General features: G+C 47.2%; 1 protein-coding gene across 1 annotated transcript in view; it reads right to left on the bottom strand.

Moving 5' to 3' along the window:
• TNFAIP8L3 (TNF alpha induced protein 8 like 3) overlaps positions 1 to 20,980 on the bottom strand; it is a 40,474-nt gene extending 19,494 nt beyond the window's left edge. The window contains exon 1 of the mRNA XM_024741854.1: positions 20,729 to 20,980. Within this exon, the coding sequence (XP_024597622.1) occupies positions 20,729 to 20,780 (52 nt within the window). The 5' untranslated portion in view covers positions 20,781 to 20,980. The remainder of the gene's footprint in view (positions 1 to 20,728) is intronic.
• Positions 20,981 to 24,106: the final 3,126 nt, after the last annotated feature.

The following is a 24,106-nucleotide window of genomic DNA, read 5'->3' as shown; positions in this document are numbered from 1 at the left end:
ATTATATCATCATCTTGATGATATAATTTCCTCTCCCAATTCTCCCATTTCCTCTCCCAATCCTCTCCTGATAGACTTTAATTTGTTCCCAGGTTTTGCTATAAAGGGTCTGGGGACAGTAACGAATAACCCAGCACCAGTCTGCATGTAGGGAGAAAGGGTGTCCAAAGGTTTCTCTTGGCATATGGCAGTATTCCCTCCTAATGCTCCTTCCTGAGCCAGGAGGTGGCAGGTGATGCTGAGAGGGAGCCCCACAGACAGACCCCTTGTTTCCACCTACCCCCATCCCAGCCCTCCTACCAGAGGCCTGCTTGTCCATGTCAGTCAGAAGTCATATTGAAATCAGAAGCCAAAGGGCGGCTCACCCCTTCACAAGGATGGCTGTGCCCTAGCCCAACTCGCTAAAGATAGTCAGACAGATGAGATCCAAATAGTACCAGCAGGGCCTCTCATGCCCACAGGTGAATCCAATGGACCCTTGCCTAGGTAGAAGGGGCATAGCCACAGCTTGTCTGTTCCAGCTGAAGGCCTCCTCCCACTGTGAGCCCATGGCCATCCCTCACATCCTTCTTCCCGGGGATGGTGGCCCTCGCACCCGACTCCAGCACAGTCCTTTCCCCATGCTGCTGCACTGTGACTGGTGCTGAGTTCTCACAGGACCAATGCTCGGGGGACTTGTGACCCCTCACAACTAGGGCAGTGTCCACCCAGTAGAAGTAGTCCAATAAATGTCTGTTAAATGAATGACTGAATGAATGATTTTCTCAGGCTTTGAGGCCCAGTCTGTCTGTTCAGGATACATACTGGAATGAGGTGTGTATTCACAAAATGTAGACTGAACCGAACACACTAAAAAAAAAAATGTACTGAACTCAGCATGAGGTCCGTCCCTTGCCTTTCACACAGAGCTGACTGTCTGTGCCCCACAAGCAGCAGCATCACCTGGGGGCCAAGATGCATCACCCCACCCCACCCTCAGTGCTCAATTCCATCAGGAACGCTCTCTCCATGGCAGCAGCATCCATCCCTCCTGCCACCCCCAGAGCCTCCCCATTCACGTCCCTTCATGCTTACAAGCTATTTTAAAACTCAGGGGCTGTTGGGGATCAGAATAGCACAGGCCATGTCTGTCTCTCTGGGTGATCCTCTCTCTCTGTTGGCAGATCTCAAACTGTTCACTATGGCAGGTGCTCAAAAACTCAGGCTCAGGCCACCAGACTGCTAACAAGGATGCCAGCAGGATGCTGAATTCAGAGCCGTGGGAGGATGCCAACTTGGTAATACGTGAAATTAGTAAATAGACTGATGCAATAAAAATGTCAGTCTTTGGAATTCTCCAATTTTTGGATAGATATAAAGCCTAAAAAGTTTTTTAAAAATAGCAGGCAATAAAATGGAACAAACTCTAATCTATATTTGCAAAAAATATAGCCTGAGACAGTGGGTATTTAAGCCTAAAGAACTGAGGCTCTTGGAAGGTACTGTAATTAGATTAATACAGTAATATGTTAACCCTCAGTAGCTTAAAAAAAAAGATAAACAGTTAGCTGTACTAGGGAGGTTGAAACACATGAGGGAGAGGAAACCAGAAGGTACTTCTGGATGGGAGATGATTTGGCAGCCAGCAGTATGCCTTGCTCAATGTTCTACTTAATTTCATTTTAGTGAAGTAAGAATTTTGTACAATGACATTTTTGGATTTCAGTCAGTATGAGAGTGAAACAACAGGAAAGGGGCATATGTAATATATCACTTATAACACCCCGTACCTGTATTCTGTAGTAACTGTTTTTTGTTGTTCTTGTTGTTCATGCATCTGAGATCTGAGACGTGAGTAAGACACAGTTTGGATATCCACTGGTGCCACGGTCGTATCTGGCCCAGTTTGCAAATGGGAGGTGGGGTGGCGGATAGCTTGCTCTCCTGCAAGGTACCCTGAGGTTGGGCTCCTTAGTTCTGCTGGTAGCCTTCCTCTGATGGAACTACTCTGAACAGGGGAGTAGCTGTGGAAACTTGCCTCTCTGGAAGTTGCCCATAAATGTGTCTTTCTCTGAGGCTTCCTTTCTAAATTAAACTTTCCTCATACTTGTCTCAAAGGTAGTAAAAGCTTCCAAATAAAATTCTTTATACTTCATGGTAATATAAGACAATACCACCCAAAACTTTCACCGTTTCAAATCAAGTCACTGGGTGCAGTCACTCTAAGATGCTGATAATGGCTGTCCTGGGGAGTCAGGATGCCAGGGCTGTGGCCATGGAGTTGATCCCCAAGTATGGGGAAAAACCCCAATACAGGGAAAACCGGAGAGCCAACCCCTGGTCCTGACTCTCACCACTGAGCCCACAGCAGGGGGTGAAGGAGCCCAGCACCCAGGCCTGCCCCTGCTGCCCCCCAGGGCACTCACTGTGTGTGCTGGGCCCAAGTCTTCACCTTCCTGGTATCTTCGTCTATTAGGGAGTTGGACTAGATGATTCCACTAATTTGTTTTATATTCTCAATTTAATAATAACCTCTTCTGAATCAGAAACTGAGTTTTTAAGTCCATTAAAAAAAAAAAAAAAACAAAAAAACCCCACACTGGGTATTCATGAGATGAGAGCCCATGTCAGTGGGAGGGATTCTCAGCTTTCCTTCTCTCACACTGATTTCCCTCCAGCCACCAAGCTCTCTCCCAGCTCTGCAAATGCCAGTGCTTCAGCAATGGAATGCCTCCTGCTTTTCCCTCCTTCTGAAAGCCTGGGGCATTGACCTTGGAGCCTCCAGCTTTCCTTTCCTTTGGCTTTCCTCCAAAATGCATCCCCCCCACCCCCTGGCTTCCTGGGGCCCTTGACTCCTCTGTCAGCCGTCAGCCTGTGCTTGCCACAGAGCAGCGGTCAGCAGGCTCTCCCCAAGGCTTCTCCCTGTGCTGACCTCAGCACCCAAAGACCAAGCTGCAGATGGCCAGCCCCAGCAGACTGCCCTGTGCTGACGCAGCTGCATACAGGAGTTGTATCCAAAACCCTAGGACCAGTTCTTCTCATCAGGACTCACATCCCTGTTATCCCACTTCTCTGCCCCCAAGAGAAAGTAGCTCATCCTTTTCCTGGTCTCACCCATTGCTTGGTGCATGTTCTCTCCAGATCCAAGCACCCCTTGCTGTCCTCTTTCCCACCCCTCCCCTGAGCCCTCCCTCTATCCAGAACAAACTCTCTACTTGGGGCCTGTTCAAGGACCTCCCACCTGGTGTCACCTGTTTGTTCACTGCAAGTTCCAGGAGAGGGGAACCTGGACTGCTGTGTCCACCATGGTGTCCCTGGCACATAGAAGGAGCTCAATAATATTTAGATTTAAACCTCAAAACCCAACACTGACTGGTCAACCCAGGAAGTGATGTCATGGGGAAAAGAATGGGGATTGAGGAGAGGAGAGCCTGGGGGCCCAGGAAGAGGCCTGAGGAGGGACGGCCACAGTAGGACAGAGGAACTGTGGTCTTGTCCTTCCCTGGCTTTCACCCCAAACTCAATGGCAATGGCTCTCACAAGGTGCCTTCTAATTGTCCATGAGGAGTGTTTGGAAACATGGGAAGACATTTTTGTTGTCACAGCACGTGAGTGGAGGGTTCTACAGGCATTGGTGGGCGGAGCCAGATATGCTAACTATCCTGTAATTTCTGGGACAGGGAATGCCAGCAGCACCCCGAGGCACACACCTGGGTCCTTGGCTCACCTGACCTCTAGTGGCACTCGAACCTCCCTCGTTCTCTGCTTTCCTGATCTCCCCTCTTGGTCCTTCTCAGCCTTTGCCAGGACTCCTTTTCCTCTGTCCATGCCTGAAGTCTAGGTGTTCTGAGTTTACTCAAGGCCCTCTTCTCTCTTGCCACGCACTGTCCCTGAGTGTGAGATGTCACCGCTTGCCCACCCCCACAGGTTACTGCTTGCCAGACCTTTCCACCTAGATTGCCACAGACCTCTCACCCTCCACATGCTCAAAACTTCCCTCATCCCCTTTCTCCCACTCCCCCTGCACCCTCCTCCTTGTATTATATGTGGCCCTGCCCCCTGCCCAGTGTCTGGACAAGAACCTGGGGGCCATCCTTGCCTTCTTTCTCTCCCACCTCCCACATCTAATGGGGCATCAGACTGTCAATTCAGCCTCCTTCACATTTTCAATTGTATCCGCCTTTCTCTGTCTCACTGATACCACCTTGGTACTGACCCTCATCATTTCTCACCTGAATGATTGTCCATCTCCTCACTTACCTCTCTACCTCAGCTTCCATTCTAATTTCCACACTGGGATGAACACTGGCTTTGATGATGCTACTCCACCAGTGAGAACACTAACTGGCTTCCCATGGCCTTGAAGACAAAGTCCAGACTCTTGAGCATGGCATGCCGGTTGCTGAGCTGATAATCTATCTTCTGTTCATCTCTCCAGCTTCATCCTGTACAAACTCTAAGCTTCTGACTTCAGGCCACACACAGGTGTCACCTGTCCTGCTCTGTTATGCCTGGGTCCCCTCTGCACCTGTGCATATTCTGTTCCCCTGTGCTTGGACATCGGCTCCCCCCTCACCCTCCAGGGCTCCCTTGAAGGACTTCTGACCTCTGAGGGACTTTTCTCTGCAACCACCTTTCCCTCTGGTATATTCTTATCACCATGGAGAGCAATCATCCATTGGCTGGATGAGTGACTTTATATCTCACCAGTCTGTGAACTCCTTGAGGGCAGGAATCATGATTTATTCATTGCTGCGACTTTAGCCAGGGATTGAAACATAGAGACTGTTTGTTGCATGAACGAATGGCTAACAGTCTTGACATTTTATTGAAATGCACTCACACTCATGTCAGGAAAAATAATGATAACTGGAGCTGGCGGGGCCTCGGGACACTGACGCCTACTTCCTCCACTCAGGGGCCTGAGGTTGCCCCACTGTGCCCCTTCCCCACCTGGGCATGGTTGCCCTGGGCTGACCAGTCACTTTTCTTTTTCATTTTATTTTTAAAAACTTATTTTCAAAGTAATATTACATTATTTAAAAAGGTACATTATTTAAAAAGTCAAACCATTCTATAAGGCTTATAACGAAACGCAGCATCCTCTGGCCCACTTCTGATGCTGGCTCTTTGGAGGCAAAACACTTTAAATTATTTTAGCTGTTGCAACTAATAATTACCTCTACATATTTAAATTACATGCTTATACTGTTAGTTCTTGATTTTATTTGCTTTTAACTTCCTATTAAGGAAGGTGAGAATTTAGCTCTCTTCTCCATTCATTTCTCCTTCCACCTTCCGATTTTATTCTATTTCAATATTTGGTTAAATCAAACTTCAGTGATTACATTACTGGGATTGAGATGCCATTCATAGCTGAGTCATATATGTTCTATAACTTCCATGACTGCATTTCCTTTCTTATTCATCTTGTTCTCCCAGGCGTTAAACGCTGCCTTGTTTTTCTTTTGATTAGTTTTCTATCTAATTCACTCTCAAAATTCTTAGCAGAATATAAGGTTCTTCTCAAAAGGTTCAAACACATCAACTAATCTACCACTTCAGTTTTCTTTTTTGCAGACTCTTCTGGGAGCGCTCTGTGCTCTGGCGCAAATCTAGGTGCATTTCCCTCTAAGCCTGCTCCAGGCTCTCAGCCCGGTTCTCCCTTCCTCCTTCATCCCTTCTCTCCTGTGTCCATCTCCTGCTTCTTGGGTCTTATGGCTTCCTCTTTCTTAACTTGCTCTCCATTTCAGTGGAACACTTTGTCCAGCACAGGCATCAGCAAACTACCTTAAAGAGCTAGAGAATAAAGGGCCCAAAGTATCAAAAGGTACCTATAAAACCATTTATAATGTAACCATTAAAAAAAGTAAAAATGCTTTTAGCTTGTTGGACATACAAAAGCAGGAAACAGGCTTGACTGGGCCTGGGAGCCTCAGTTGGCTCACTCCTGACCTGGCAGCTCCCTGAGGAAGGGAACACGGTAAGGTAATTTTTTTGAGATTTAACTTATCATACAATGACTTTAGTCCAGAGGTCCCTAATCCCCTGGTACCAGTCCATGGTCTGTTAGGAACCAGGCCGCACACCAGGAGGTGAGCGGCAGGTGAGTGAGCGAAGCTTCATCTGTATTTACAGGCCCTCCCCATCGCTCGCATTATCGCCTGAGCTCCGCCTTCTGTCAGATCAGCGGCGGCATTAGATTCTCACAGGACCGCGAACCCTACTGTGAACTGTGCATGTGAAGGATCTAGGTTGCGTGCTCCTTAGGAGAATCTAATGCCTGATGGTCTGAGGTGGAGCTGAGGCGGTGATGCTAGGGCTGGGGAGCGGCTGCAAATATAGATTATCATTAGCAGAGAGGTCTGACTGCACAGAGACCATAATAAATCAATTGCTTGCAGGCTCACAGCAAAACCCTATCAGTGAGCTACTGGGAAGTAGCTGCATGGCACAGGGAGATCAGCTCAGTGCTCTGAGACCACCTAGAGGGGTGGGATAAGGAGAGTGGGAGGGAGATGCAAGGGGGAGGCGATATGGGGATGTACGTATGCATATAGCTGATTCATTTTGTTATACAGCAGAAACTAACACAACATTGTAAAGCAATTATACTCCAATAAAGATGTTTAAAAAAACCCCAAAACCCTATCAGTGAGTGGCAAGTGAAAACAAGCTCAGGGCTCCCACTGATCCTGCATTATGGTGAGTTGTATAATTATTACATTATATATTACAAGGTAATAATAATAGAAATAAAGGGCACAATAAATGCAATGCGCTTGAATCATCCCGAAACCATCCTCCCCCTGACCCCCACCAGGTCCGTGGAAAAATTGTCTTCCACAAAACCGGTCCCTGATGCCAAAATGTTGGGGACTGCTGCTGTAGTCTAGCTGCACACTTGACTGATGGTTTGACTGGGTTCAGAACTCTACATCACCAGTCATTCGCCTTGAGAATTCAAAGACACTGCACCATTGTTGTTTAGCCCTCGGTGTTGCTGTTTGGAAAACTAGTGCGTTAAGGGCCTGGTTTTTCTCTCTGGAAGCTTAAAGATCTTCGCTTCATGACAAGTCTCCACTCACAAGCCATACTTCTCCAAGTTTCCACTGCCTTAGTCCCTCTAGCACCCAGGAGGGCTCGTGTGATGGGTGGGGGGACCAAGGCAGAGGAAATGGAGAGGAGCACCTGGGTGCGAGGGGCTGCAGGGAAGGGAGGCACCAAGGATGAGGCAGGGAGATCTGGGGCCAGGGAGATGGGCTGGAAGGGAAGTCAGGAGAAGGACTTGCTCCTGGGGTAGAGGTCAGAGGCCAGAGGGCCCCTGCTGGAAGCCAGCTTTTCTCAAAGTTTTGGACTCTTTAATATTAAAAGGGGCTACTATCCGGGTGGAGAGGCCCAAGAAGGCTGGGGCAGCTGTGACTGGCAGACCTGCTGCAGGCCAAGTGACCCTCAAGAGCATGGGCCTGGCCTACAGCCCCTTGCCCCTCTGGCTTCCCTGCCACATGACCCAACCCCCTGACCAGCTGCGTTTAGTCCTTGCCTGGCCTGCATCCTGCCTGTATGACAGTCTCAGCCCCTAATGATCACCAACCTTCACCCCTCTTCAGACTTGGCTCAGACCTCAGCCACTCTCTTGGGTTACAACAATATGGCAGAGCTATATTTATGTGGAGAGGTTTTTTTTTTTTTTTAATAACAAAAATGAAACAAAGAAAACCAAGGATGGTTGGAACTAGACTTCTTCATGCATCAGCATCAGCCCATCACTGACTTGCCTCCTGGGGTGAAGGGAAAGCTGGGTGACAACTCTCTAGAGATAATGCCTGGGTGCTTACTACACCTGCTGGTCTTAGGATGTACCATCCATCATTCTTGACATAAACACCTGCTTTCTGTAAGAATTTACTCCTATCTCAATTATTCTGTCTCTCATATCCTCTTATCTCTCCCTTAAAAATCACAGTGGTCATATTCACCCACTTGCCATTAATAAGACAATATGGCTGCTTAATAAGGAAACTCATACTGCTTTCCTCTTGAAGATTAAGAAAGTGATTTTTTTTTTTTTCAATGGAAGGAAGAACTTTTCTGGAAGGGTTGAAAATGCATAGTTAATATATATTATGTTTTTAAATCTGAAAAGGGGTAAAATAATTATATTTTATAATATAAATCAAGAAAGTAAAGATAAGGCTTCCCTGGTGGCACAGTGGTTGAGAGTCCTCCTGCCGATGCAGGGGACACGGGTTCGTGCCCCAGTCCGGGAAGATCCCACATGCCTTGGATTGGCTGGGCCCGTGAGCCATGGCCGCTGAGCCTGCACGTCCGGAGCCTGTGCTCCGCAACGGGAGAGGCCACAGCAGTGAGAGGCCCATGTACCGCAAAAAAAAAAAAAAAAGTAAAGATAGACAAAATCCTGGTTGATGGGGAATATCAATCATTAAGGGTGGTTGGGGCTAATTTAAAACTAGGTTAGAAACTCTGATAAATGTGAGTCTAAAGGGTGAGCACTTCTGTTTTCTACAAGCTTCCTGACTGGGCTACCCCTATTTGATGGACTAGAGTAAAATAAGGTGGAGACAGGAAGGCAGTGAAGAATACCAGGACCATGATATCTCTTATCTTCAGCTCCAAGATGCACAAGAAATCCTCAATACATTTTCTTGTTTTAAAATTGAAGTATAGTTAATTTACCATGTTGTGTTAGTTTCAGGTGTACAGCAAAGTGATTCAGTTACAGATATTCTTTTTCAGATTCTTTTCCATTATAGGTTATTACAAGACCTCAATACATTTCTGTCTAATTCCTTCAGAAATAGATACATATAATATTATCATATAGCTTTTCTTTTTTTTAAAGGAATTTTATTTATTTATTTATGGCTGCATCAGGTCTTAGTTGTGTCACGCAGCATCTTCATTGAGGCCCGCGGGATCTTTCGTTGCGATGTGCGGGCTCTTTGTTATGGTGTGCGGGTTCTTCGTTAACGTGCGCGGGCTTCTCTCTGGTTGTGGCGTGCGGGTTTTTTCTTTTCTCTAGTTGTAGCACATGGGCTCTGTAGTTGTGGCACATGGGCTCCAGAGCGCATGGGCTCTGTAGTTTGCAGCATGTGGGCTCTCTAGTTGAGGGGTGTGAGCTCAGTAGTTGTGGCATGTGGGCATAGGTGCCCCGCGGCATGTGGGATCTTAGTTCCCTGACCAGGGATTGAAACCCCATCCCCTGCATTGGAAGGCGATTCTTTACCACTGGACCACCAGGGAAGTCCCTCATATAACTTTTCAATAATGAGTTTTTTGGGAAAGACCAAACTTGGGGGTGGCAGACCAATACCTACTAAAAGCAAATAATCCTGTTATAACAGAATTTTAAATGCCCCCCTCTTTTTTTTTTAATTGTAAAAGTAATAAAGACACAAAATCAATGTGTAGATGAACAAGTGGAAAGTGAAAGTCATTCATGTTTGGGATGGGGGTCAGGGAGGGAGTGAGCGTCAGGGATGCCAGCTACACACACTGCTGGTCAGTGAGCAACAGTAAGGCCACAGTCTAGAGCCAAAATGGCGGAGTCAGCAAGCTCACCCAGCAGGTCTGTTTGGCCGGTGAGGCTCTGGTGCCCTTGGCCTCAAACCTATGAGCTCATCATCCACCTTGACTATTTATACTTCCTCTATCTGGCGTGAGGGCCCAGGCCAGGTGGGCTCAGAGGGGAGGGTGTGATGAGGGGGAGAGAGGCTGCAGAGCCGAAGCCAGGGAAATGGGTGAATAGGAAGAAGGCTGAAGAGAGAAGCCTGGAATCACACCCCCACCAGTGGGCGGGCAGGAAGGACCCACTGAGGCCTGGCCTGATGGGAAAGTGGATCACAGAGGACGGAGGGAAGAAAGAGTTTCAAGAAAGAAAATAGAGGGACTTGGGACAAAACTGCAAGAAAGTCAGAAGGACAGCCAGTGGATAAGTCCACTGAATCTCATTTGGTGGTTGTTTTTAAAATAATAACCTGCTGAAAGTTATACATACGCATTGAGAAAAAATTGGGAAGGAAAGCACAAAGAAGGAAATTAAAATTGCCTATAAACTCATCATATAGAATGGTTAATTCTGTTCCAGCATTAAAAAAAAAAAGCATGTATGTGAATGTGAGGGAGAGATTTTCCTCCCCTTCTCTCTATAAAAAAGGGGTGTCTGATCTACGAAACAAAAACAGACTCACAGACATAGAGAACAGACATGTGTTTGCTGGGGGAGAGGGGAGAGGGATGGATTGGGAGTTTGGGATTAGCAGATGTAAACTATTATATATAGGATGGATAAACAACAAGGTCCTACTGTATAGCACATGGAACTATGTTCAATATCCTGTGATAAACCATAATGGAAAAGGATGAAAAAGAATATATATATGTTTAACTGAGTCACTTAGCTGTACAGCAGAAATTAAACACAACACTGTAAATCAATTATACTTCAATAAAATCTTTAAAAAAGGGGTGTATGTATATATAGGTATGTGGTTATATATGCATGAATAAATAAATATACATGTATATATATTTTATCAAGCTTTCTTCATACATTATAATGCAAACACCTATAACATGTTTTTCAAATTAAGTTTTCTTAGCAGCTGAGTAATATTCCTCTGTGTGGAAATGTCATTATGTATTTAGTAATTCAATAACTATTTAATTGAATATTTACTTATATGTTTAGGTTGGATATTTAGATTTGTTTCTGCTCCCCCTTTGTGGGGAGCAGCTTTAAATAATGAAAATCTACCACTTACTTTGTGATTTGGGGTAATCTCTGTGAATCTGTTTCTTTATCTGTAAACTGTAAATAATACCTGCTTTCTCCATGTCCCGGTTTTGCTATGAAATCATGTGTGTAGGATATTTCATTGTTCTTATGACTTCACAATTTAACTCTGAATGACTTGGCAGCTGGTGAGGCCACCAGAGTTGCTGAGATAAAGTGATGGAAAGTTAACAGTCCGGGTGTAGCTGAGCTGAGCTGACGTGTCTCTTGGACAGTGAGCAGATGAGGTCCAGACGACTTTGAAAGGCAGGATTCTTGCTCTGGAGAGAGGAACGGGTTAGACCACAGCTTTGGGAATCTTTAGCTTCACGGTGGAAAAACGGGTGGTCTTTTCCAAATGAAAGTGTATTGTTAGAAAAGAACAAGGCCGAGAGCTCAGCCTTAGGAGACACAGGTAGGAAAAAGATATTAATGAGGGATGCAGAAGGAGCAATTGAGGAGGCATGCAGGGAAACCAGGATTATACAAAGTCAGAGAAAAAAGGAAAAAAAAAGTCAAGAAAATTCAGGTTTAATTCCCATCAGATACTGCTCTGGGCTCGCTAAAAGTTGACTCTGTATTAACTTAGCTCTGCCTGCTTCATGTGACTGAGATTGAATCACTGAATTAAACATTAAGGGTGAGAGAGGCTAACACAGATGAACAAATTTTCCTCTTTCCTTACAAAATGAAAAATCAATTTAAACAAAGATTTAAAAACATAATTGGAGAACTAGAGGCCAATAAATCTATTTCTGAAGCTGGAAGCTATTAAAGTAAACTAACCTTTGCAATTGTCACTGTCCATCTGTAAAACCTACCAAATTCCTCTCGGGTATTAAAAAAATGTAAGAATCTTCTGAGGGCTCCGTGTAGGGCTCTCCTGACCTGGAAAGTGGGCTGGGTACACGGGAAGGGCCTGGTGTGGGCCTGTAGTGTCTGACCTCTGGGCAGCTGTGCTGGGAGGGAGAAAGCTCAGGAGAGGAAAAGGGGAGAGGGGTGTCAAGAACACAGTGGAAGGTGTCAGAAGGAAACATAGCAGGGGTCCCTTAGATATCCCAACACCCAGAATAACTCTGATCCTTTTAAAAAATTATATATGTTTTGGGGGAACAATAGAGGAGCCAGAGTGGCTCCAATTCTGGTTCTGATGCTGCCTGGCAGTGTAGCCAATGTTCTTAGTGTCCCCAAGTAAATATTTCAGAAGGGGGACTCTTGTTTTCTTACAAAACCCCTTCTTCCCCAAATAAAGGTCTCTTGCATCTTTTCAGGAATGCTTTTGGACGACATTCTTCTGGAAAAGCACATCTATTCTTAGGGCTCAATCTGATTTTCCTCTTTGTACTGTTTTCACATATTCTACCATGAGCTTGCATTCCTTTGGTGGAAAATAAATGTTACTAAAAAACAATACGTAAGAGACACCACTAAAAACTCAAACCCCAGTTGTCCAGCTCAGAATCTCAAGTTCTCTTCATTGCACTACAGTCTCATCTTCGAGTTTTCTCTTGCCCTTGAGTCCAACTGGTCACCCTGTCCTAGGGATTCTGTATCTGGAATGATTCTAAATGCTGGAGTGGAAAAAGTACTTTAGGACCCAACCCAAGTACACTCTGATAGAGGGAACATTTGTTTGTCTTTGCACCTCTCTTGACTCTGCTTCTCAACCCTTCTCTCCTCTTGGGGTTTGCCACATTCACCACCCACCAGGTTCCCAGGACCCTAGACATGAACGTGGCTGCAGGGTCCTCCCAGGACCTTCTCGCTCTGACAGCTGCTTTGTGCTGCTCCCCTCATCTTCCCTCCCAAACCACCCCTCACCAGCCCCTGTTCTGGAGCCTGTGACAGCCCATCCTTGCCCATGTGTTATTGGGCCACTGCAGGTAATGTCTGCAGCTTAAAGCAGGGCTTTCTGGAGATATAATGTCCTAACCTACCAGAAGGAGCCTAATGAAGGAACTTAATGGTCTGAGGGCCCTGTGTGGGAGCTGGTGGGGGACGTAAAGGAACCTGGTGGCATCCATCGATCTAACTACATAGTCTACCTGGTAAAGAGCACTGTTTTTGGAGTTAGTTAGACTGGCTTCATATCCACTGAGAAGCTGCACATCCCTGAGCAAAGTACTTAATCTCTCTGTGCCTCAGTTTCCTGGTCTATAAAATGAGGTTATTTATAGTACCTAGCCCAGAAGGCCTATAGAAGGCTTAAATACCATATAAACAGTTAACCCAGTCTGAAATACATTGTATGTGCTTAATTAATAGAAAATTAAATAAAAATTCAAAACATCATTATTATTTTACATTCAGTACTAGCCCTCTGGGGCTGGACTCTGGCTGGCAAAGACTATACTCACAATTTCTCATCTTGTTTGATATATGCACAACTTCTTAAACCTAGTTTCTCTACCTTGTAACCTGAACCCCAGCCTTCTCTCCCTGACTTGCTTAACGTTACTCCAAGGAACCAGACTCAAACGTGGTAGGAAAGCTGCTGCAGAGGCCAGCTGACAGCCCCCATCACTTCCCTCCCATATTACTCACTGAAAATCTGTTTACCTTCCCAGCATAACTCCCAGGCCCCAAATCAGGGATGCAGGACATGTGTGCTCACCAGAACAACCTTTTACAGAATTTCCTCCTGCACATGAAACTGGATGCCTCTACCATACAGATATCAACTGGGAGTCTCCATGAAGCTACGCATCACCAAAATGCTTCCTTTCGGGGCTAGAATCGTTTCCCGGAAAGCATATTTTACTTTCCAGAAGACAACCTAGAAGCTAGTGGCTGCTGCTGTGGTTTTTCAACTGTTTAAACCAGTATTTGGATACCACCAAAGTGTCCCCTTTTTTTTCCTGGAGAACTGAATTACAAAATACTGGTTTCTATTAGGGTGTGTCTAGCACTTTCTGTGCTGCCAAGCCTTCCATGTTTATAGTCTGCACACTAGATTTTCCATGAACAGGCTCAAATTTATTCCCAGGCAATGATGTTTAGGAAACCCAGTATGAACGTGAAGATTGTTCTAAAGCAGTTTCAGAATTTGTGTTATGCAGTTGCCTAAAAAGAGCATGTCTGATGTATAAAAAAATAATATATTTTGGGGGCATGTCTTAATATATGTTGGGGAAAAGGTACTCACTCTCATATGTTTTCTTGGATTGAGGTATCACAGGAAACTTATTTTTTATATTCTTCTTCTCTATCCTTTATTTCTATACTTGTATAGAATACAGCCCAAACACCCACCTACACAGGCATTTTACAGAAAGAGTTGGAAGCCAAGTGACTGAAAAACAAAACAAAATTATGTATATCGTGTCTTTAAAGAGATTTACATGTGAATTCAAATGGGAGCCAATGGTAACTCTGTAGGACAATGAACCAGTTAGAGAAAAGTACTAATGGGAAGTGTGACTATGATTTGGTTTTGATGAGAAATAAAACAGCAGGCGCCGTGTTTTTAGAGAAAAATAAAGTAGGAAATAGAGCTTTACATTTACACACACATTCTGTCTCCAGCTCCCAGAAACTTACATGCTGGCCACAATCACCACAACATCCAGTGTTATGTTTTGAGCAGGTCCGCCCTCTCCTCCCTTTTAGCCCTCTAAGGGGGCCCCACTGCTCCAGGCCATGCTTCTCACAGGCTCCTGTCCTTGCCACCTCCTCTGTTTCCCCTGACTTGCTCTTCTCCCCCATCTAAATCCTTCACTCCTTCCAGGCTATCCTCAAGGCCCATCTCCTCCATGAAGCCTCCCCACCAGAACCCCAAGCCACGATGCCCCGTGCTCCAAAACCGACACTGTTTATTGCCGATGCCGCCCAGTCTTGCAGATTCCTTTTGGGTGGGTGTTTTCTCTCCCTCTGGCTGCAAGCCTCTTGAGGGCGGGGCCACATCTAATTCCATTTCGGTGTACTACCATAGCACCTCCACACACTGAACACAAAACAGAGGATCAGCCAATATCTACTGGATCTGTGAGGTCTAAAATGGCTAATTCCATCTGGCTATCTAAATTGCCCTAATGAGGTCTAGATAATGTTTATAGCTCAACAATTATCCCCTGAACTCTGCCCGTATGCAGGGCTGCCATCCATCATGAAACATCCCTGAGGAACTTTGGAAGCCATCTGTGGTGAATGCATGATGTACGATGTACGTATGGCCCAGGTTCCCTTCTGGAATGAAGGACTAAGCACTTCACAAGCTGCTGGTAGTGATGTCTGCAGACAGCCCTCAGCTGAAGGGAACAGCTTCGCCCAAGATGCAGGGATGGCATGAATCTAATGACTAATCATTATGTCAGGGGATATAAAGGCCTGGCCCCTCACCCCAATTCAGTTCTTTTTTCTTTTTTTTTAACATTTATTTATCGGGCTGCACTGGGTCTTAGTTTCGGCACATGGGATCTTTAGTTGCAGCATGTGGGATCTAGTTCCCTGACCAGGGATCAAACCTGGGCCCCCGGTATTAGGAGTGTGGAGTGTTAACCACTGTACCGCCAGGGAAGTCCCCCAACTCAGTTCTGAAGGGTTTTCCAGCTCCAGAGCTCGAGGCTATTGTTGGGTCTGCATTGCAGCTCAGCTTCTCACTCTCTCCAGTCTGGCATCCCTCCCCTCCCTTTCTCTTTCCCAGGTATTGATCCCAAGAGCATCCCCAAATAAACACACTGCATGCTAACCTCCATCTCAGAGTCTGCTTCCTGGGGAACCAACCTACAACATCATCTATACATCTGTCCATCTATCTAGCCAGCCAGCCAGCCAGCAACCTATCACTGTGTTTAGGGCATGCAGGTGGTGTTTGTGGGTGCTGATACAGGTGAAAAAGACCCAGTCTTTACCCAGTCTTTACCTCCTTAGGGAGCGAAGGCCAGTACAAGAGATGAGACATGTACAGGAATAACTGTGAAGCACACAGTGGAAAGTGGATGGTGTCAAGAGAGAACATATAAACAGAGACACAGCCTGGGTATAATCCCAGGGCAAGGGGGTGAGAGTCTTCTGGCACTGGCTTAAGATGTGGCCATCGGTATATGCTTCCTATCTCCCTATCTGATCCCAAGCCCTGGAGACAGGATGGACTATGTCCTTATCTCTCTTTGCACTTCCCATACTTCCCAACACAGAGTCCCAGACAGTGCAAGAAATCTTAAAACACTGAAGCAAAACACTGAAGGACAATGTTGGCAGTTCTACTTTATAGGACAGGTTTCTGGCTGCCTGTCTGGCCTTTCGGTGCAGAGTTCTCAGGAGGCTCCTCAAGATGCTCATTCATTTATTATGTCCATAAAACCTTGGGAACATGAAAGCACAAGACAAGGCCCTGACCCTCAAAGCAGCCCACTATGTGGATGAGGCAGAGGCCCCTGAAAATTTCCACAGATAAGAACAAGACCTGGGACTATGACTAATAGCCAAGTAGTACGTCATCCCCAGGTGGTCCCTGCCCTTGGTCGGCCAGTCCATCAATCGTCAAAGGTTACTCTGTCAGTTGACAAAGGTTACTGAATAGCCTCCATGAATAACCCAACAATGAGAATCAACAAACTCCAGAACCTCATGAGCCTCCAAAACCAATGCCCCAGCATAATTTACTGTCTACAGGGGAAAAGCACCTTTAAGAAAATTTAAGTAACCACTATTAAGTGTCCGATGGAAAGAAAAGAAGCACTGGCAGGGTAGGGAAGCCAGTCTCCTGCATTTCTCTGCTTCAGCCCAACTCAACATGCCAGTCCCCTTCCACTCTCCCTCTCCTTTTACTGCTTTTGTACAATCTGTCACCAACTTCTGTTGTTTGTTTCTCTGAAATGGCATTTGCATCCTTCCTCTTCTGCCTCGCTTAGTGCTACCATCCCCTCCGATTGTGTGGCCACGAGGCTCCAAGCCTAGGCCATCCCTGCGCTTCATGTCTGTCTGATGTGGCTTCTGAAAACCCAGATCTCAGTCGGTCATGTCTCTGCTCTACTATCAGCTCAACGGGGGCTCCTTCGGCACCATCAGGTACTAGTTATTAAGACCCCCTGTTGTCAGTGGCTCTCCCTACACTCACCTAACTTTACTTCCCAGTACCCCTTAGTATATGTCCTCCACTCCAGTCACCTCCCTCTTTATCTGTGCCTTTGTTCAATGGTGTCTGACTTCTGAAACGCCTTGTCTCCTCTTGGCCAACTATTGAATCCTACCCACTCCTTGCCACTTTGTTCACAAGGACCAAGCTTAGGACTGAGGCGATGGGAAAGACAGGAAGGACAAAGTCAGCGGCCTGCTGTTTTCCTACTTCTTTTATTATTTTGAAGTTTCCCTACCACATCCTGATTCCATCACACAGAAATGCTTTTCTGTAGCACCTACCCAGCCACAGGGATGCTCCATCAGCTTGACTGCCCCAGACCACCTAGCTCTGGGTGGAAGGAGCTTGTCGTCTTGAGCCGGGTAGACTATCTCTGTCTTATAAGTCAGAAAGGGAAAAAGCTGACACTGCTAATGGTTACTCGCTTGTTATTTCCTAGGAAAGACTCAAATCATTGCCGAGTTAATACACCAAGCTCTAGGATTTCTGAGAGATGGATGGTGGGCTTGTCAAAGGAGAGACTGCCAAGTTGGGTCTCTGGAAAGAATCCAGTGTTCCATAAACCCTGTCTCCTTCCTTATCATAGAAAGAACCATAAAATGACAGAAAGGCAGAGGAGAGCTGCAGGCAGCAGAATGACTTAGAAGCACCATCCTGTGCTTCCTGAAAAACAGAAAATGCAGATTAAGGCAAATCTCATCCATACACACCCCCTTTACTTCCTATGCAGGGTATTGCTTGATGAGAGAGCTGCACAGCAGATACTGGGGAGCTCTTTGGAAAAGTCTCTTGAAAGGGGTACAGTAAAGAGTAGGTGGTGCTCAGAGATTTCCTCACTCTGCCAGTTTTTGACTGGGAAGGCTACGACATGGGCAAAAATGGAGAGGAGAATGGTGAGTACCTCCTGTTTCTCCTGTTACCTTGAAGGGAAAAGGTGCACCAGTGTGTGGGGGGCAGTTAACGCCTCTTCTTCTATTGGAAGTGGCACGAAAGTGGCTAATCTCCAGGTTATCAGGTGGACTGGGTAAGGCCACCTTCTCTACTTTGTGCAAGTTTCTCTAGAGCTGAAAGAAAAGGATGGTGAAAGCAGTAGTTTTGAATGTTCCCATCTTTATGACTTCAGCTGGAAGATGATGTGCATGAGAAGACAAAGCTCTGGGGTACATTATTTAGCAGTATTCTTACAACATAATCCAATCAGATGATAAAAATAACAGCTGCCATTTACTGAATGATTACCAGGAGGAACACTTTTCATGTGTTATTTAATCCTCACATCCCGCCCCTCAGCTTGTACTATTGTTTCCCCATTTTACAGAGGGGGAAACTGAGGTTTAGAGATGTTAAGTAACTTGCCCATCAGGTAGAGATTGAGATCTGAGTTTTTCTGATTCCAGAGTCCAGGCTCAGGACCTTAATAAGGTCTGTCTTATGGCAGGGCTTTTTCATAAGTTCAGGAAGGGGAGGGCACTGAGGAGGAAGCAGCCCTTCATCTTATCTCCCTGTGAGGTAGGTACACACAGACACACACATTAATACTCCGAGAGATCCCACTTCTTCTACTGTGCTTCTCAGTTATAAACCCATCCAGCTTGCACAGATACAGGTCCACAGATGAATGTCATGTTACTTACAGGGACGATGGTCAACTCCTATGGATAATTTAACCAGTATCTGAAGCTGCAACAGGAGTTTCCATTTGATAGGATGCAGCCATAGCAAGGCGATGAATTAGCAACTAGTTTTGAAGCTTTGTCACGAAGAATACTTTAAGACAAAATAATGAGGGAGACTGAATGCCATTTAGCAGAATGGCTTGTGACATTCAAATAAATGTTCAACTTGAGATTCAAGCACAGAGAGGAAGAAGAAATGACTGTAGAAAACGGTAAGGCACAAACAAATGGTGACAGCTCAGAGAGCTGGCTGCCCTATTCTTCATCAGACCCATCTGACCTCAGTAGTCACAACTGCTGTTAGTTGTGCAGAGGTCTTCTGACACAAACACACATGAACACCCTGGGATACTCCTTGCTGGGCAGGCTGTGGGGAGAAGCAACTGGACCCTTAAGAACTCCTTCCCTCCCCTTTCATCCAAGTACCAACTCTTCTGAGTGTCTCCTGCCTCCCCCTTCCCCTCCCCTCCTCTTTCTCAAAGCCTCCTTATCCTCCTCCCCTTCTCCATCAACTGGCATGAAAGATCTGAGGGTGAGAGTAGGGAGAGCATGTTAGTTCCTCCGATTTTGAGAGAGTAAAGTGTCAGTGTCAATGTACTCACTCCCCCTCCTTTTGAGCTCTAGAGATATACTTAGATAGACACAAAACACCCACTGGAACTTTTAAATGATGTGAAGAGATCCACAAGCCACCTGTGAAACAAAATCTTGGTGCTTCACAGTCACAGGAACATACAGGTTCGAGAAGGGCTCATGTTTATTACTTATGTCCACACATACCTACACAAAGCAGGTGGCCGTTGCACACACACAGGCATCCTCACACACGGGCATCTTGACGATGCCATCTTTCTTTTCCTCCATCCTCATCTCTTCCCACCCAGCTGTAGGTGTTGACCACAGCCGCCCTGTGAGAGGCTGAGGGGTATGATGCAGTAAAAAGGGAGTCACTCCGCCCTTGGCTACTCCCTGGCTCTGATTCGTGGGTAAGCCACTTAGCCTTTCTGAACCTTTGTAAAATGGAGATAACAACCACCTGGCTAGGTGCTGTGAAGATAAAGGAGAATAGTATACGTAGGGCCCTTGGTACAGCTCCTGGCGCTGTCCCGCCTGCTTCCTGAGCCTGCCTTCCTACACCCACACCTGGGCCGATGGTGCCTCCGGTCTCCCCGTCCCCACCCTCAGGACACTGGCCTGACACTGGGAAGACTGGGGACTAGTCCGGGCCCTCAGGCCTGTACCAGGAGGGTTCCAGCTCTCAGGCCACAGGTCTGCTGGCCAGGGCTAGCCTGCAGGGCCACGAGGGCGTGGGGAGCCACGGTCACGTGGGAGGGCCATAGGTCTCCCGCCCGTGGACCTGCAGGAGGCGGGCAGAGCGGGCTGGTGGAGGGGGGCCAGAGCCCGCGGTTAAGTCGACCCAAGGCTGTGGGTGGCTTCCTCCTGTTGCTCAGTACCAGGGAGAGGCGGGGGAGGACATTCATTATTTCCTAAGTAAGCGTCCACCCGTCGCTTCAATAACTATCGATTGTGAAAAGCTGGCGGCGCCCCTTAAAGGCGAAGCCGGGACCCCGCGCGCCGCCGCCGCGTCTGTCTTCCCGGACCCTTCGTGGGGACCTCCTCCGCGCATGCAGGGCAGCGATGGGCCAACGCTTCTGCATCGGCTCATCTAGCAGCTTCGGGAACCGCAACCACGAGCTGTGGTTTGACTCCTGCCCGCCCACCCGCGGGGGCCTTTCCTTCCCAGAGCGTCGTGTCACGCCCTCGGAGCGGGTCACCTGTTCCGCAGCGTCCCTGGCGCCCGGGGTTCGAGGAGCCGGCCGGCGCTCGGAAAGTTATTTCCAAAAGCAGATATGCAGCAACCCTCGCTGCAGCAAACTACAGGACGCGGAATACCCGAACCCTGCCCCACCGCCACCAGCCCGGCGACCGGAGCCCGCTGCCGGAGTCCCGCAGCGCTGAGAGCCACCCGCAAATGCACCTACTCTCCCTCCAGCGCCCGAGTGCAATGGGGAGAAAGCCCCAAAGCAAACTCACAGCGCAGAGCCATCCCAGTCCCGGCCCGGAAGGGATCGGGCTGCTGGGGATCGGCCTCCCGCCTGGCCGCTCCGAGAAATACTCGCGATTTCCCGCCCCGGCCTCCCCTCCTATCTGCCCCATCTGCCCCAGCCTTCCCGGCTGGGCTGCTGCGACCCCTCGTACCTGCGGCGGTCCCGGGCTCGCCCTCGCTCTGCTCGCCGGAATCCGAATCCATGCCGCCGGCCGGGCGTCCACAGACCCCCGCCCGTCCGCGGGGCGCACGGGACCGGCCGGCGTCCGGACTCGGGCTGCCGCGTCGCACTCCGGCCAGGCAGTGCGCTGCGGCCGCGGCCAGGGGGCCGCTCGGCAGAGGCTAGCGCCGCCCGCGCCCCGTTCCCCGCTCCCCGAGCCCGCCGGCCGGTGCCTGCTTGCCAGGCGAGCGCGGGGCGGAGGGTGGGGTGCGCCGGGAGAGCGCGGGGAGGAGGGTGGGGAGGCGCTAGTGGGGAGGAGCAGGAGCGTCCGGCGCCCCGCGCGCTCCAGCCTGGGGTTAAATACCCGGGGGGCGGTGCCGCTCCTCCACCCGCGCCCCTATCGGGCGCCCGGAGTCCTGAACTTGTGGAGCCGGGCGAGGTCGTGCGAGCCGGCGAGGCTGAGCCCCTTCCTTTGGAGGTGGCCAAGTTTGGAGAAGTTTTAGGTGAAAAAGCGCCTCTACCCAAGTAGGAAAAGGGGAGGTTCAGAGTGGGCGTGCTGGGGCTGCCCGGGTTCGAGTCTAACTCCACAGTTCGGAGACCTTGGCCGAGTGACTTAACTTCTCTCTGCCCGTTTCCTCACCTGGAAAATGGAGACAATCAGAGTTCCCTTTTGTCCGGGAGGTTGTGAGGGGAGTATATAAATTATGCGTGTGAGGGGCCGAGAGCAGGGCCTGGCACTTAGCGAGGAAGTAAACGACGCGCGGAGGCAACGCTGACGCTGGTGGTTCTTCTCCCGGCGCGGGCGGGGGCGGGCAGGTTGGGCAAGCCGCTGTGGGGCGGGTTCCAGGACGGGGAGCCCTCGCGGGCGTCCCAGGCAGGACCTCTCTGCTGCTAGTCAAGGAGCCAGGCCACTTCCAGGCCCCGACTCAGGGGCAAGAACGGATTTTAAAACCTTTAGTTTGTCTTTAACACAGAGTGCTAATCTTTCTCAATATCCCCTCCTTCCACTTTCCAAAAAAGAAAAGAGACAGAGAGAGAGAGAGAGAGAGAAAGAGAGAGAGAGAGAGAGAGAGAGAGAGAGAGAGAGAGATGCTGTATATAAACTAGGGGGGGAAATGCACGGAGCAGTAAGGCCTGAGGGGATCCTTTGTTGTTAATTCGTGATTATCCACGCAGTCTTATTTTCTCCCTGAATTATCAGCTGCAACACTTACATAACCTTAGCCTGGCTTCTCAACATACAAATTGTGGGCAGAGAATACAAACACACTTTACTGACCTGCGCAAAATGAAATTGGGAAGAGAAAAGTCTACCAAAAATCGCCGTTTATTGTTTCCTGTGTGCACCCATTTACTCTCTACAACGACCTAGTGAGGAATTTACATCGAATGATTTGAAAATGCTTTTTTGGAGGTCAAAAATGGTTGAAAGTTGGCAGTTTCGTAGAATTTAACCTATATTGTTATCTCCATTTTGAGATGTGGAAGCTGAGTCTCAGAGTAGATAACTTTCCTGTGGTCTCAGGTCCAGTATGTGGGTGAGTTGGGCCTTGAAATCTGGTCTGATGTGTGGACCTGCTACTGACCGCTACAGTATAGTGTCACAAGTGTGTTTGGCCTCTTGGCTCCCTGAAGTCTACCTCCTTTGGTGAAGGTATGGGTTTCTCAGAGTGCACATACAGCTCTCCTTTGTGTTCTCAGAAAACGGTTTTTGGATGGCCAAACTCATGGACTTTAGCTGGTAAAAGTTGGATGGATTGGAAGGGTCAGAAGAACCCCACGCTAGAAGTGTGATCTTGGGCAAATGGCTTGACCTCCCTCAGTTTCCTCAGGTGATGGCATTTCCTTCATAGGGTGGTTGTAAGGAAGTGAATGAAATAATGAGTGTGGAATTTAGTACCCAATGCCTGGCACACAGTTGATGTTTGATAAATGGAAAGAATGTTCTTAGATCTAATGGGTCCCATTTAGAAAAACAAAATATTTTAAAAGCACATATTTAAGTGAAAAGAAAAAAGTAGCAGCAACATTTGGATAAAAGTTGACACTCAAAAAACAAATAGCTGGGATCATTTTAAAAGTTTGGCATCATAGCTTTGTAGTCTTGAGGAAAAACAACGATGATAGCGTCAGAGAACAGAGCGTATTGGATTGAAAAGTTATCCAGCTTGCTCTAAGAAGTTGTTGCCTAGGTTCAACAACAGGAAATGTGAAACTTTCTCTGTTCGCTTAGACTTCCTTTCCTGGCACTTGATGGAAGCGTTTTTGTTTTTGTTTGTTTGTGTGTTTGTTTTAATGGACAAGTCGTCTGGGTTGAAGACAGAAATACCACTGAGACGTCTGTGTATCTCAGAGAAAACAGGGAAGCTCACTACTGGAACTTGATCAACAGTAAACAAAGTACTTGGAGTGCAGTTTCACAATACAGATATGTCCATCAGTCATCAGATCTTTACTGAGTACGAAGTTCACTTTAGACCAGAGATAAAACTCTGCGGGCAGAGGGAAGGGGAGGGCTAGTCACAGTGCTCCTGAAAAGTCTATGAGGTGAGTCTTTAATAAACAACACCTATTCATTTATTTGTCCCTGTGTTCAGTCATAGAATATTTCTGTAAAAGGAGGCAGACGTAGAATGAAAAATTGAATGTGGAATTAAACAATGGAGAAGAGAGATCCAAACTAAATAAGATCTCCATTCCAATTTCCTATGATATTCAATCTGTTGTCATGGGATAGCAAGACAAAGGGAAAATGACTGCTGGCACGCATGTGTGTTTAATGAAGAACATTAGTGGAACATACCTTATCTGTCCTCCCAGTGTGGGAAAATCTGTATAAGAGAAGGAAATCCTTAAAATAGTATCCCACAGCCGTCACCCCCATGAAAACAGTGAAATCTGAGGTGGTGAATCTCCTTTACAAACCAATCGTAGTATATTTCTTTAAAAGAAAGAAAGAAAGAAAGAGAAAGCTCTTAGAAAAGAGGAAAGGACTTCAGTAGTTCCTCTGTGTATTTTTAGAAGAATGGCATCTCTTTGCAGACTTGAATCTAGAGTCTGAGGGTTATAAACTGCTTTCCTCAGTGTTTCCACTACATCTTTTCAGCTTGGCTACTCTTCAGACACAAAAATTTCTAACTCTTATTGGTCATTTCTTAGCTTCAGCTAATGAAATCGGTAGCTTTTTAAGGAACTTGTCTGTCTGGTGGGAAAAGCATGTTTATTTGTAAGGCGTCAAGAAACAGATCATAAAATAGATCCATTTCTGCTAACACAATAATACTCCTTTGATCCAAGCCAGTGCTATGACTCATCTGCCTGTCTTCTCTTGTGGGATGGAAAGGGAGCTGTCTGCAACCTTCGGCAGACA

This window comes from Neophocaena asiaeorientalis, unplaced genomic scaffold (assembly GCF_003031525.2).
Source record: "Neophocaena asiaeorientalis asiaeorientalis breed wild unplaced genomic scaffold, Neophocaena_asiaeorientalis_V1.1 scaffold17, whole genome shotgun sequence".
Taxonomy (NCBI): Eukaryota; Metazoa; Chordata; class Mammalia; order Artiodactyla; family Phocoenidae; genus Neophocaena; species Neophocaena asiaeorientalis.
This window is presented reverse-complemented; position numbering and strand designations above follow the sequence as displayed.